This window comes from Ranitomeya imitator, chromosome 3 (assembly GCF_032444005.1).
Source record: "Ranitomeya imitator isolate aRanImi1 chromosome 3, aRanImi1.pri, whole genome shotgun sequence".
Taxonomy (NCBI): Eukaryota; Metazoa; Chordata; class Amphibia; order Anura; family Dendrobatidae; genus Ranitomeya; species Ranitomeya imitator.
In genome coordinates, this window is record NC_091284.1 from 30,381,996 (window position 1) to 30,396,450 (window position 14,455).

At 46.6% G+C, this 14,455-nt stretch overlaps 1 protein-coding gene across 1 annotated transcript; it reads left to right on the forward strand.

The window, feature by feature from the left end:
* The first annotated feature begins 2,465 nt into the window (after positions 1–2,465).
* On the forward strand, positions 2,466–11,258 carry ZBTB21 (zinc finger and BTB domain containing 21). Its single transcript, XM_069760687.1, has 2 exons — positions 2,466–2,590; positions 6,108–11,258. Exon 2 carries the CDS (start codon positions 6,121–6,123, stop codon positions 9,211–9,213), a length of 3,093 nt encoding a protein of 1,030 aa, XP_069616788.1. The 5' UTR covers positions 2,466–2,590; positions 6,108–6,120; the 3' UTR covers positions 9,214–11,258.
* The last annotated feature ends 3,197 nt before the right edge of the window (positions 11,259–14,455 follow it).

A 14,455-nucleotide genomic window follows, 5' to 3' on the forward strand; every position in this document is an offset into this window, starting at 1 on the left:
GAGGGGTCTGGTAGGACCACAAGTCCCAGCAGTCCCGAGCTCCACCTCCGCTCCCATGGAGGGGTCTGGTAGGACCACAAGTCCCAGCAGTCCCGAGCTCCTCCTCCGCTCCCGTGGAGGGGCCTGGTAGGACCACAAGTCCCAGCAGTCCCGAGCTCCTCCTCCGCTCCCGTGGAGGGGCCTGGTAGGACCACAAGTCCCAGCAGTCCCGAGCTCCTCCTCCGCTCCCGTGGAGGGGCCTGGTAGGACCACAAGTCCCAGCAGTCCCGAGCTCCTCCTCCGCTCCCATGGAGGGGCCTGGTAGGACCACAAGTCCCAGCAGTCCGGAGCTCCTCCTCCGCTCCCGTGGAGGGGCCTGGTAGGACCACAAGTCCCAGCAGTCCCGAGGCCGGAGCTCCACCTCCGCTCCCATGGAGGGGCCTGGTAGGACCACAAGTCCCAGCAGTCCCGAGGCCGGAGCTCCACCTCCGCTCCCATGGAGGGGCCTGGTAGGACCACAAGTCCCAGCAGTCCCGAGCTCCTCCTCCGCTCCCGTGGAGGGGTCTGGTAGGACCACAAGTCCCAGCAGTCCCGAGCTCCTCCTCCGCTCCCGTGGAGGGGTCTGGTAGGACCACAAGTCCCAGCAGTCCTGAGCTCGACCTCCGCTCCCATGGAGGGGTCTGGTAGGACCACAAGTCCCAGCAGTCTCGAGCTCCACCTCCGCTCCCATGGAGGGGCCTGGTAGGACCACAAGTCCCAGCAGTCCCGAGCTCCACCTCCGCTCCCATGGAGGGGTCTGGTAGGACCACAAGTCCCAGCAGTCCCGAGCTCCACCTCCGCTCCCATGGAGGGGTCTGGTAGGACCACAAGTCCCAGCAGTCCCGAGCTCCTCCTCCGCTCCCGTGGAGGGGCCTGGTAGGACCACAAGTCCCAGCAGTCCCGAGCTCCTCCTCCGCTCCCATGGAGGGGCCTGGTAGGACCACAAGTCCCAGCAGTCCGGAGCTCCTCCTCCGCTCCCGTGGAGGGGCCTGGTAGGACCACAAGTCCCAGCAGTCCCGAGGCCGGAGCTCCACCTCCGCTCCCATGGAGGGGCCTGGTAGGACCACAAGTCCCAGCAGTCCCGAGGCCGGAGCTCCACCTCCGCTCCCATGGAGGGGCCTGGTAGGACCACAAGTCCCAGCAGTCCCGAGCTCCTCCTCCGCTCCCGTGGAGGGGTCTGGTAGGACCACAAGTCCCAGCAGTCCCGAGCTCCTCCTCCGCTCCCGTGGAGGGGTCTGGTAGGACCACAAGTCCCAGCAGTCCTGAGCTCGACCTCCGCTCCCATGGAGGGGTCTGGTAGGACCACAAGTCCCAGCAGTCTCGAGCTCCACCTCCGCTCCCATGGAGGGGCCTGGTAGGACCACAAGTCCCAGCAGTCCCGAGCTCCACCTCCGCTCCCATGGAGGGGTCTGGTAGGACCACAAGTCCCAGCAGTCCCGAGCTCCACCTCCGCTCCCATGGAGGGGTCTGGTAGGACCACAAGTCCCAGCAGTCCCGAGCTCCTCCTCCGCTCCCGTGGAGGGGCCTGGTAGGACCACAAGTCCCAGCAGTCCCGAGCTCCACCTCCGCTCCCATGGAGGGGTCTGGTAGGACCACAAGTCCCAGCAGTCCCGAGCTCCTCCTCCGCTCCCATGGAGGGGTCTGGTAGGACCACAAGTCCCAGCAGTCCCGAGCTCCTCCTCCGCTCCCGTGGAGGGGCCTGGTAGGACCACAAGTCCCAGCAGTCCCGAGCTCCACCTCCGCTCCCATGGAGGGGTCTGGTAGGACCACAAGTCCCAGCAGTCCCGAGCTCCTCCTCCGCTCCCGTGGAGGGGCCTGGTAGGACCACAAGTCCCAGCAGTCCCGAGCTCCACCTCCGCTCCCATGGAGGGGTCTGGTAGGACCACAAGTCCCAGCAGTCCCGAGCTCCTCCTCCGCTCCCATGGAGGGGTCTGGTAGGACCACAAGTCCCAGCAGTCCCGAGCTCCTCCTCCGCTCCCATGGAGGGGTCTGGTAGGACCACAAGTCCCAGCAGTCCCGAGGCCGGAGCTCCTCCTCCGCTCCCATGGAGGGGTCTGGTAGGACCACAAGTCCCAGCAGTCCCGAGCTCCACCTCCGCTCCCATGGAGGGGCCTGGTAGGACCACAAGTCCCAGCAGTCCGGAGCTCCTCCTCCGCTCCCGTGGAGGGGCCTGGTAGGACCACAAGTCCCAGCAGTCCCGAGCTCCTCCTCCGCTCCCGTGGAGGGGTCTGGTAGGACCACAAGTCCCAGCAGTCCCGAGGCCGGAGCTCCTCCTCAGAAGACATGGCGGCCGCCGATGACAATAACAATCATCACTCTCCTCAGAGCCGCGTCCAGCCCCGCCCAGTTAACTGCTGACCACGCCCCCTGCTCTCCCGCCCACGGCGGCCTCAGCCAATGAGAGCGGCGCACACGTGACGAGCGCTCCGTGCGATGACCTCATCCCTGGTGTGGGATGACGTCAAATTCAAGATGGATGGAATCACGGCGGCAGGAGAGCGCCGATGACATTTTGCGACTCGGAAGGTCCGGAACCGCCGCAGACAGGCTTTTCCGGAGTCGGGGAGTAACGGTAAGTATATCTACACCCTTTCCCAGGCTGCCGTCATGCCTCCGTCGTCTCCCTGACGTAACTCTGAGGTGGTTTCTCCATCTTGCCTCTTCTTCTCCCCTCTCTCCGAGCTGCCCGTGCTCCTCCCGCCCTCCTCCACCAGCCGTCAGCTCGCCAGCCTCCTTTTCCCCCACCACACACCCTTCTATTGCTAGAACACTTATTGCGCATGCGCATCGTCTGCTAGCTAAAGAGAAAAAAATGCCTGCCGTTTGCGTCTGCGCATAAGCATTAGAACGTTATGGGCGCATGCTAGAAGCCATTCTTTGTCATGTGACACTAAACTTGTGTTTTGATTGGCTGTGTTGCCATTTTGGCGACGCCTTTTCCTTTACTTTCTTTATTACGTTTTTGTCTTCTAAAAAATGGCGGCAGCTTGTTAATACTGCTGCTGGATGTAGGATGATTTTTTTTTTCAGCAGGTTGTAAAGCGCCACAGTTTTTTCCTGAAGTAGGTGGGGCTTCTAGACAGTTCTATAGAGCTTGCCGTGTATTTAAAGGGACAGCTACACAAGACTAGAAAATAGTCCACTTTTTTTTTTGCCCTCGTTGTGTATATAACCTCTAAGACACAAATATATAGATATAATTACATTTATGATGGAAATTATTTTAATCTATACGGTATACATTACATTGAAACCATGAAAAGGTTCTTTTTCTAAGGTATACTGCCAAGAAAAAAAACTTTGCATTAATAGTATAAATGGAAAAAAATCTTTTTATGGTTTCAAAGAGTAAGAAAATGTAGAAATATTTTTTTTTTCTATTTGCAAATAGAAAAAAAAATAAAAATTATATTAAATGAAACCCTAAAAAATATTTCCCCCCATTTACACTATTGACTCAAAATAAGTAAATCTATGTACTGTACGGCATCCTGGAGGTGTGTAGTGATGCTCTCTAAGCTATGGGGTAAGGAGGTGAAAAGCTTTTATCTGTTTTCAGGATAGGTGATGATGTGTTCATCTTTGGGGGGTAATAAATCCAGACGTACTGGAATGGAGCGGCAGTGCATGTGCCCGACCACGGCTTCATATGTTCACATTGAGGCTGTTCCCTATGGAGAATGAATGGAGCGGCAGTCAGGCATTAGTAACTGGGATAAAAGTTCTGCTGATCAGTGCAGGTCCCAGAGATCAGACCACCACAGTAAGTGATCACTAGTGATGAGCGAGTGTACTCGTTACTCGAGATTTCCTGAGCACGCTCGGGTGATCTCCCGAGTATTTATGACTGCTCTGAGATTTAGTTTTCATCACCGCAGCTGAATGATTTACAGCTGCTAGCCAGCCTGATTACATGTGGGGATTCCCTAGCAACCAGGCAATCCCCACATGTACTCAGGCTGGCTAGTAGCTGTAAATCATTCAGCTGTGGCGATGAAAACTGAATCTCCGAGCACAAACAAATACTCGGAGACCACCCGAGCGAGCTCAGGAAAAACCGAGCAACGAGTATATTCGCTCATCACTAGTGATCACCTGTCCTGCGGATAAGTCCTAACTAGTGATGAGCGAGTATACTCGTTGCTCGGGTTTTCCAGAGCACGCTTGGGTGGTCTCCCGAGTATGTGTTAGTGCTCGGAGATTTAGTTTTCCTTGCCGCAGCTGCATGATTTATGGCTGCTAGACAGGCTGAATACATGTGGGAATTCCCTAACAAACAGGCAACCCCCCACATGTACTCAGGCTGTCTAGCAGCCATAAATCATGCAGCTGAGGTGAAGAAAACGAATTCTCCGAGCACATCCAAATACTCGAGCGTGGTCTGGAAAACCCGAGCAACGAGTACACTCGCTCATCACTAGTGATCACATGTCCTGCGGATAAGTCCTAACTAGTGATGAGCGAGTGTACTCGTTGCTCGGGTTTTCCAGACCACGCTCGAGTATTTGGATGTGCTCGGAGAATTTGTTTTCATCACCTCAGCTGCATGATTTACAGCTGCTAGACAGGCTGAGTACATGTGGGAATGCCCTAACAAACAGGCAACCCCCCCACATGTACTCAGGCTGTCTAGCAGCCGTAAATCACGCAGCTGAGGTGAAGAAAACAAATTCTCTGAGCACATCCAAATACTCGAGCGTGCTCTGGAAAACCCGAGCAACGAGTACACTCGCTCATCACTAGTTCTAACTTGTTTTTCTTGGACAAACGCCTGTAACACAGAGATGGACATGCTGATTTACGGTTATACAATAAAAATCCCTGCTGTTGGGAGTTCACACATTACAGGTTGTCCCAGACTTTGATATTGATAATCATTGCTTAAGCTAAGAAATCGGTATCAGATTAGTGGGGTTCGGACCAGGGCTGTGGAATCTGTAAGCTAAACCTCCGACTCCTCAATTTCCCGCACTCCAGTCTCCACAGCATCGGTCACTACTGAGCAAGTGCATAAAGTGCAGCACAGATTCATCTCCTCTAAAAGCCGAGATCCTCACATCAGGAACAGAACAGACATTTATAGGACATTTCATAACTTTCCCAAGTTCTTATGAAAACATTTACATCAGATCCTGCACTGAACCCAATTTATTATATATTGTCTGAGGAGGTTCATTTTTTAACTACTCCACCAAAATAGACCCCACAGTCCAGTTTCTGACACAGCAGATTGAGCTTGTGGATTTTTTTTTTCCATAGACGAATATGTGACGTGTAATATCAATGTAGAAGCGTCCATTATACAGTGTATCGTTTAGGCTACTTTCACACTAGCGTTTTTTGACGTACGTTGCAATGCGTAGTTTTGGAGTAAAAACGCATCCTGCAAAGTTGCCCGCAGGATGCATTTTTTTCTCCATAGACTTTCATTAGCGACACATTGCGACGTATCTTCACACGTCGCATCTGTCATGTACCATGTCATGTTCCATGTAACGTTTTTTGGTGCGTCGAGTCCGCCATTTCCGACCGCGCATGCGCGGCCGGAACTCCGCCCCCTCCTCCCTGGACCTTACAATGGGGCAGCGGATGCGTTGTAAAACTGCATCCGCTGCCCATGTTGTTCTTTTTTTTTTTCGCAGTTTGCGTCGGTACGTCAGGCCGACGCATGGCGACGGCCCCGTACCGACGCTAGTGTGAAAGTAGCCTTAGATAGACAGTAGCAAACTTTTTGAGGTTGTATATTAATCCCAGGTCAGTAATAGAGACCTGTCAGAATACGAGGGGAGAATTAGTTCACCCAGTTTTCTTGACTCGAAAAATCGATTTTTCTTCCCAGTATGATCCAACGGCCATCAAAAATTAAAATTGGCCAAATTTTATTACTATAGAGCAGTGGTCTCACATAAATGTCTGAGAGAGGAGCAGCCCTTTAACGATGTCTCCTGTTCTGGCTGACATCTGTATATGCAATTTGCACATCGGGAGGTGAGCGGTGTCTGATGATCCCTTTTAATTAGTTTACTGTAACCTGGTAGAAATCCATATACCAATCTGATTTTTTTTTTTTTTTTTGTTTTGCTTTTCAGGTCAGTCTTGACAATGGACAGACTCTTACATTACATAAATCCAGCTCACTCCATCTCTTTACTGAGCGCTTTAAACGAAGAGCGTCTGAAAGGTCAACTCTGCGACGTTCTTCTGATTGTCGGGGACCAAAAATTTCGAGCCCATAAAAATGTTTTGGCTGCCAGCAGCGAATATTTCCACAGCCTCTTCATGGATAAAAACAACGAGGCTCAAAATGTCTTTCAGCTGGACTTCTGCGAGGCTGACGCCTTCGACACCGTGTTGAACTACATCTACTCCTCCTCCTTGTTTGCGGAGAAGGGAAGTCTCGCAGCCATTCAAGAACTAGGCTACAGTTTGGGCATCAGCTTTCTGACAAATATCCTTTCCAAAACTCCTCAAGCACCATTTTCTTCTCGCAGAAAGCCAGGGCACTACGAAGAAGATGATGATAATGGAGCCCAGCAAAGAAGCGTCATAGTCTGTCAGAATAAAGAGACACAAAACAAAGACACTGGTAGTCTACACCATGATAAAAGCCAGGTGTCGAGGCTGTCGTTTTCTTCAGGAAGATCGAGTTCTGCTAGACATCATATACGAACCTCCGATTCACTTTCCGGCTTTTTGGCTTCTGAACGGCGGTGGCAAGGGGCCTCCAACTCAGGGGAGCAAACTGGTTCGTCGAGAAGAAAAGGCTTTCCGCACCAAAAAACTTTTGAAGATAATGACGACGGTAATGAAGACCACCCTTCCCCTTCCGGTATATCAAGGGGAAGTCTGACGGAGTTGTACAAGAGAAAAACGGCGACACCATCTCTCAGCTCAACAGAGTCTTCCTTTTCGATACCAAAAACAGAAATTGAGAGTCCACAAATTAAAGAGGAAGACGATGACATGATGTATTATCAAGGGGCTTCAGCGCCTCCTGCTATCCCTTCAAAACAACAGATTGATCGCAGCGGTCCTCTTGTTAAAAGTCTCTTGAGAAGATCACTTTCTATGGATAGCCCGGTTCCAGCTTACTCACAAGCTGCCGATTTTCACTCCTCTAAAGAGACAACCAGTCTCAAGCGGACCTCAAAAGAGGAGGTGCCAAGTGGGATGTCCCGTAGGCACATATTAAAAGGAATCATCGACAGAGGCAAGGATAAATCTTTAGATCTCATAAGGCCCAATGCAACATATCCCATGGCGACCGATCTGGAAAAAGATATTCACATAAAAGCTGAGCCTGGTAGCCCTGTGTCGGAGCAGTCGGAGATATTTCAGGTTACAGTGGGGGATCAAGCACAAAATAGATCTGTTAACCTGGAGGAACCAACCCCTATAAGCAGGCTTAATAAAAGAAAGTTCCAAGGTGATAGGAGACTCGTGCCCAGAAGAATAAAACTGAAAGAAAGTAATTCTCTAGAGCTGGACAGTAACATGTTACCCGGAACCACAGCAGTTGATGGTTTTTCTGATTCCGACGATAGTCACGAAATGAGCATCGCGTTACCAGATATGCACCATGACAAAAAGTTTAAATGCAAACATTGCCTTAAAATTTTCCGATCGACCGCCGGTCTGAACCGTCACATGAACATGTACCACAATCCTGAGAAACCTTACTCTTGCGACATTTGCTTTAAAAGGTTCCACACTAACTTTAAAGTGTGGACCCACTGTCAAACGCAGCACGGGATAGTGAAGAACCCGTCGCCCGCTTCGAGCACACAGACCGTTCTAGATGAAAAATTCCAAAGGAAGCTAATAGACATTGTAAGAGAAAGGGAAATTAAAAAAGCACTTATCTATAAACTGCGAAGAAGCAAAACAAGCTTTCCTGGATTGGCAAGCAGCCAAGCACAAGCCCTGAAACGAAGCCTCAGATCAAGAACCAAATCGGCTTACACCTGCAACTACTGTGGGAAGTCGTATCGTTTCTTATCTCAGTTCACGCAGCACTGCAAAATGCATCCAGGGGAGAAATCTCCATATGGCAGCAAACATCTTAGGCCCATAGCGCCATCCCTTCCAAAGAGTCCTGAAGAAAGTAAAGAGATATTTCGATGCAGGCATTGCAACCTAAAGTTGTCTTCATTTATCGAACAGGGGAATCACGAGAGAATGTGTAGAAACGCGACTCTCTGTCCGTACTGCAGCCTTCGATTCGCTACTCCAGAACTTAAAAATGAACACGATGCAAAGTGCGAGTATAAGAAGCTTACATGTCTAGAATGTATGAGAACATTTAAGTCTTCTTTTAGTGTTTGGCGTCATCAAGTGGAAGTTCATAACCAAAACACAATGGCCCCAACAGAAAACTTTTCATTACCAATGATCGACCACAATGGTGCCATCAACAGTACTCCGAGGCTGCAGCCTTTACCCGAACCTAGTCAGGGAAATGACTTTCTAACATCGAAGGATGACAGTGTCTACAGCGACTCTTCTGAACACATCAACTATGATTCAGAGGACTCCACCTGTATTCCCGAAGATCTTAGTGTTTCTAAACAATTCAACGTTAAGATCAAGGAAGAACCTTCAGATGAAATGGAAGACGGCTCAGAAGCCCTGTACGATCAGAAAGAAGATGTGACCACCCCCGAGCATGGCGTGTGGTCTTGTGAAAAATGTGGCAAAATCTTTACAGTTCACAAGCAACTCGAGCGTCATCAAGAACTCCTGTGCTCGGTCAAACCTTTCATCTGCCACGTGTGCAACAAAGCCTTCAGGACGAATTTTCGACTTTGGAGTCACTTTCAGTCTCATATGGCGCAGGGAGAAGAATCGTCTTTCAGAGAACCAGAAAGGGGTGCTCCCGTAAGTTCTCCATCCCCACCGCCTCCACCACCCCCACCGCCTCCTCCTCCTGCACCACCACCACCATCTCCTCCTCCTCTCCCAATTCTACCACCTCCACCTCCTCTCAAAATGCACCTCGTAGAACCGGAGCGATTCAAAGTCGAGAAATCAAGCCCCGTAGAAAAAATGTTTGCTCCCCAGGAGTCGGATACTCTTTTCTATCACGCTCCACCCCTGTCGGCCCTTACTTTTAAGCGACAGTTCATGTGTAAACTGTGTCATAGGACCTTTAAAACCGCCTTCAGTTTATGGAGTCATGAGCAGACACACAACTGAATCTTTGGTGCTAGAATAAAGTCATGCATTTTTTTTTTCTGATGGAGTTGGGCTAACCATTCCTAGCCGAAATAAGACACTAGGTATCTATCTCTAGTCGTGTTCATAGAGGACTTTCATCCCTGATTCTCCTTCTCCCCTTACGTGGCCCGAAGTCCATCAATACATCTTTTAGCTTCCCCTTTCGACTCGGATACCCTTTTCGATTGGTGTGTGATCCTCCTACTCCATCATAAAGGTTTTCGAGTTTCATCTTTTTTTCTTTCGGAGACTTTGGTTTTGACTTTTGTGAATATCTCTTTACTGGAACTAATTTTCATGAACTGGTTACGGACAATGACCCAATCTGTTACCTTATTTAGCAATAATCAATAAAGGAACCTCACTTCAGACAGGACAAGTTTGTCCTACAATAATTGTTGGAGGTGGCTGGATGCCTCTTAGGTTAGCGACGATGGTAGTCTACTGTGACTGAACCTAGATCATTGTAACTGACCAATACAATGGTAGCTCTTCTTTTTGTAGTCGGCCATTGTGATAGATGAGAACAAAGGTCTTCCTTTTACTGCAAACTTTGTACGAGAAGACCTCTGTAGGAAAACATTTGCTTTAGAAAATAGGTGTATTTTTTTTTCTTTTTTTTTCCGTAGCTGAAATCCCAGGTCAATTGACACAATAGCAGCGGTTTATTATTTCTCTGACATCAAAGTCGCCGTTTTGTATTTCTTTTTTTTTTTTTTCCATAGCACAATTTACAATCTTCATATTCCCACCGTGATCAGGCCCAAAGACTTTGCCATGTGTTAGTGTGAGCTAATGCTTTTTTTTTTGTTTGTTTGTTTTGTGGAAGAAATTTCAGAACTGGAATTGAGTTTTCTCCATTTAAAAAAAATGAGTCATTGAGGCAAAATATAGAAAAGCACAATATTTTGAAGGTTTCCCTTCCAATTTTTTTTTTACATGGTTCTAGATAAATACATGCCAATGACTACTGGAAGATGATATTTTCTTTTGAATAGGTTGGAAACGAGATGTGTTTTCTTCTTGAAGTTCAATAATTAACTAAAAAAAAAAGTTTCGAAATTGTTCCAATTTGTCAAAGACGTGAAAAGTAGGACCCTTGTTATTGCTGTAGGCAAGATTCTTTTTGTAGCAAAGGCTGGTAATTTTAGGAGGGTGTTTAATTGTAGCCCATGGCGCCATGCTAGAAAAAAAGGTTCATGGGTGGGGACTTACAAAATGGTGCTGAATTGTGAGGCCAAATTCAGTGTAGTGCAGGCTGGTGACACGGATGAAGGCTTCTTAAAGGGAACCTGTCACCTGAATTTGGCGGGACTGGTTTTGGGTCATATGGGCGGAGTTTTTGGGTGTTTGATTCACCCTTTCCTTACCCGCTGGCTGTATGCTGGCTGCATTATTGGATTGAAGTTCATTCTCTGTCCTCCATAGTACACGCCTGCACAAGGCAAGATTGCACCTTGTGCAGGCGTGTACTACAGAGGACAGAGAATGAACTTCAATCCAATATTGCAGCCAGCATGCAGCCAGCGGATAAGGAAAGGGTGAATCAAACACCCGAAAACTCCGCCCATATGACCCAAAACCAGTCCCACCAAATTCAGGTGACAGAGTCCCTTTAAGAATAGACTCCCATGTACTCCTATCTCCTGGTCCTTACAAGAACTGACTGGCGTTATGGAACGGTCTCCGTTGGCAATCTCAACTCCTGTTCCCTTCAAAGAGTTGGTAGATTAAAGGGGGGTCCACAGGATACGCCATAAAAATCCGATAGAGGCGATTCCTCTACAGTCGCCCACATTCGGCGGTGCACAGCCCTCTCCATTTCCGATAGGGGCACCTCTATTCGACATTAATGACATATCTTGTGGATGGAATTAACCATTTTATGTAGAAACAAGAAGGAAGATCTCTGAGGCTTCATTTCAATTACCAAAATTTATGTAAGGCCTGGCCCACCGTGGGTATGAGGAAGTAATGGCCGACTTCAGTATAGAAGAAAGCAAGTTGTTCTAGTGGAATTCCTGAAACAAAAAAAAAGAAAATAAAGAAGTGATATCCAACTATATAGGAATATACGCCTATGTAGCATTTTATGGAATGGGAGGCAAAAAGGGCTACAGTAAGTGCCCAAGGTGCCCATACATAGAAGTTGGCTGCTTTTCGGTGGGATTGGCCACTATGTGACTCGTGTTGTCCTCCTTACTTTTGAGGCGCATTTTTCGGGGAGGTATAATTCAGTCGCCCAAACTAAAAAGATAATTTTGACAGCGGCTCTTAGTAATCGACCGAGCCGAGTGTTCCTGTGTACAGGGGAATCAGAAGACTGGGAACCGATCGATCATTTAGCTGACGGCTATCTACTACGTATGCCCAGATGTGGAGGTGAACCTAGGAAGCCCTGTTGCACTTAAAGATATTGTCTAATAAGCCTAATTTAAAAAGCTGTTTTAAGGAAGAAGTATTGTGGCAGTCATTAATACGAGCCGTCCTCGTAAAATGCAGGAAAGGCACAAGTCCTCCACGACGGGTAATTGCGCTCCATCCTTACAGAAACGTCTCGAGCGGAACCGGCCTTGTCTTCTGACTTGCTTCATTCAATTCCCACTTAACTCGCCTGTCATGACGAAATGTTGCATTGGTTTGTAGGACTGCTTCGGAGGACCAGTCGCGTAGATTTGTTATAACCTTTCTAGGATACCAGACTTTAATTCTTTGAATTAACTTTTTTTTTTTTTTTTTAATACCCTTCAGATTTATTAAGGGTAAGGGGGCTCCACTTTATGTATTCACGCAGTTTGATAAAATTGGTCCCCTGGAGTAGAAATACTCCCCTTGTAGATACGCACTCTCGATGGACAAGCTGATTTTCAAGGACCGAAACTAAACAAAAAGCAAAATAACAACCGTTTAAGGGTATGTTCACACATTGCAAAAAAAAACAATGCAGGAAACTGCACTTGTTCCTAGCGGATTTAATTGGTTTAGGATTTCACCCTGCTCTGTTCATGATGTATTGAATAGGGGGAAAGCCGCAAAGAAAATTTGCACGAGAATGAAAATACTGCAGATTTGATTTTTGCACTAATGCCCCTAACATATGCTTGTACTATCTCTTGCGTTTCCGCAACGTGTGCACTTGGCGTTAGGATGCATTCATACCATTGTGTAGTGCCCGTATTTTACGATCTACTTTTTATGTGACGGACTCAATTCTTTTTTTTTCAAATCGTTTTTTTTTTTTTTTTTTTTTAAAGAAGACTAAAACTTTCTTTGGCTGTTTTTTTTTTTTTTTTCTTGTTGTCGGCCTTAACACAGATGGGAAAATACGGCTGCTATGTGACCGTGTGAACGCTCCTTTACCAAGATTACTGACCCAAGAAGATTTACAGTAGACAGTACTGATCCCATAATTGCAGTGAATGTTGCAGCCAGAGGTGGATGATATATATATAATATATATAAAAAAAACCTTAAAGGGCAGCTCCATAAGTAGGCTAAAAGATGTCAGCCAGAATAGATAGTGTTGTCCCATAACCCTCCTCTTTCGGCTTTCATAAAAGACTTGAGACCGGATTAGTCCCCAGAGCCAGCAGACGTGACCATTGCAAAGTAGTAAACCTACCAATAAAAAAACTCACAAAGGTCCCAACCTTTTCGAAATTGAACTGGATAAGTTAATGTATCGTTCTAGACCTCTTCCCGGTGATTCTGTAATATATGTTTGTATTTGTGCAAATATTGATCTATCAGGTTTATATTAAACAAATTAATATCACCTAATTGTTCAGAATTTCCCGGTTAACGAAACTATTTTGTAATTAACTCGTTTGAATAAAACAAAATTTAAAGAAGGAATTTGATTTGATTGCATTGTTTTCTCCTGGCTGTTCTATACACAAAGTAGCACGTATTTGTGAAGTGTTAAAGAAATGATACATGATTTTTATTTTATTTTCACCCCAAAACCTGTTTTCAACTTCCTGACCGGGCCATTTTTTTTTTCAATTCTGACCACTGTCACTTTATGAGGTCATAACTCTGAAACACTTCAACGGATCCTGGTGATTCTGAGATTGTTTTCTCGTGACATATTGTACTTTATGATAGTGGTAAAATTTTGACTTGCGTTTATTTGTGAAAAAAAATGGAAATTTGGCAAAAATTTTGAAAATTTTGCAATTTTTAAACTTTTAGTTTTTATGCCCTTAAATTAGAGAGTCATATCATACAAAATAGTTAATAAATAACATTACCCACATGTCTGCTTTACATTAGCACAATTTTGGAAACATATTTTTTTTTTGTTAGGAAGTTATAAGGGTTCTTTAAAGTTGACCAGCGATTTCTCGTTTTTACAATAAAATTTGCAAAACCATTTTTTTTTTTAGAGACCACCTCACACTTGAAATCACTGTGAGGGGTCTATATGACAGAAAATGCCCAAAAGTGACACCATTCTAAAAACTGCACCCCTCATGGTACACAAAACCACATTCAAAATGTTTATTAACCCTTCAGGTGCTTCACAGGAATTTTTTTAAAAAATTGAACATTTAACTTTTTTTTCACAAAATTTTTTTACTTCAGATCCAATTTGTTTTATTTTACCAAGGGTAAAAGGAGAAATTGGACGACAAAAGTCGTTGTACAATTTGTTCTGAGTACGCCGATACCCCATATGTGGGGGTAAACCACTGTTTGGGCGCATGGCAGAGCTCGGAAGGGAAGGAGCGCCATTTGACTTTTCAATGCAAAATTTGCAGGAATTGAGATCGGACACCATGTCGCGTTTGGAGAGCCCCTGATGTGCCTAAACAGTGGAAACCCCCCACAAGTGACACCATTTTGGAAAATAGACCCCCTAAGGAACTAATCTAGATCTGTGGTGAGCACTTTGAACCCCCAAGTGCTTCACAGAAGTTTATAATGTAGAGCTGTAAAAAAAAATAATCATTTTTTTTTCACAAAAGATGATCTTTTCGCCCCAAATTTTTTATTTTCCCAAGAGTAACAAGACAAATTGGACCCCAAAAGTTGTTGTGCAATTTGTCCTGAGTACGCTGATACCCCGTGTGTGGGGGTAAACCACTGTTTGGGCGCATGTATGCGTAATCATAAAGCACCAATATATCCTGTAGCTGAGGGTATATATCCCTCCCTGAACACCCCAAGGGTGTCCGATCAAATGAACAACTCCAATTACATAGAACCAAGAAAAGAA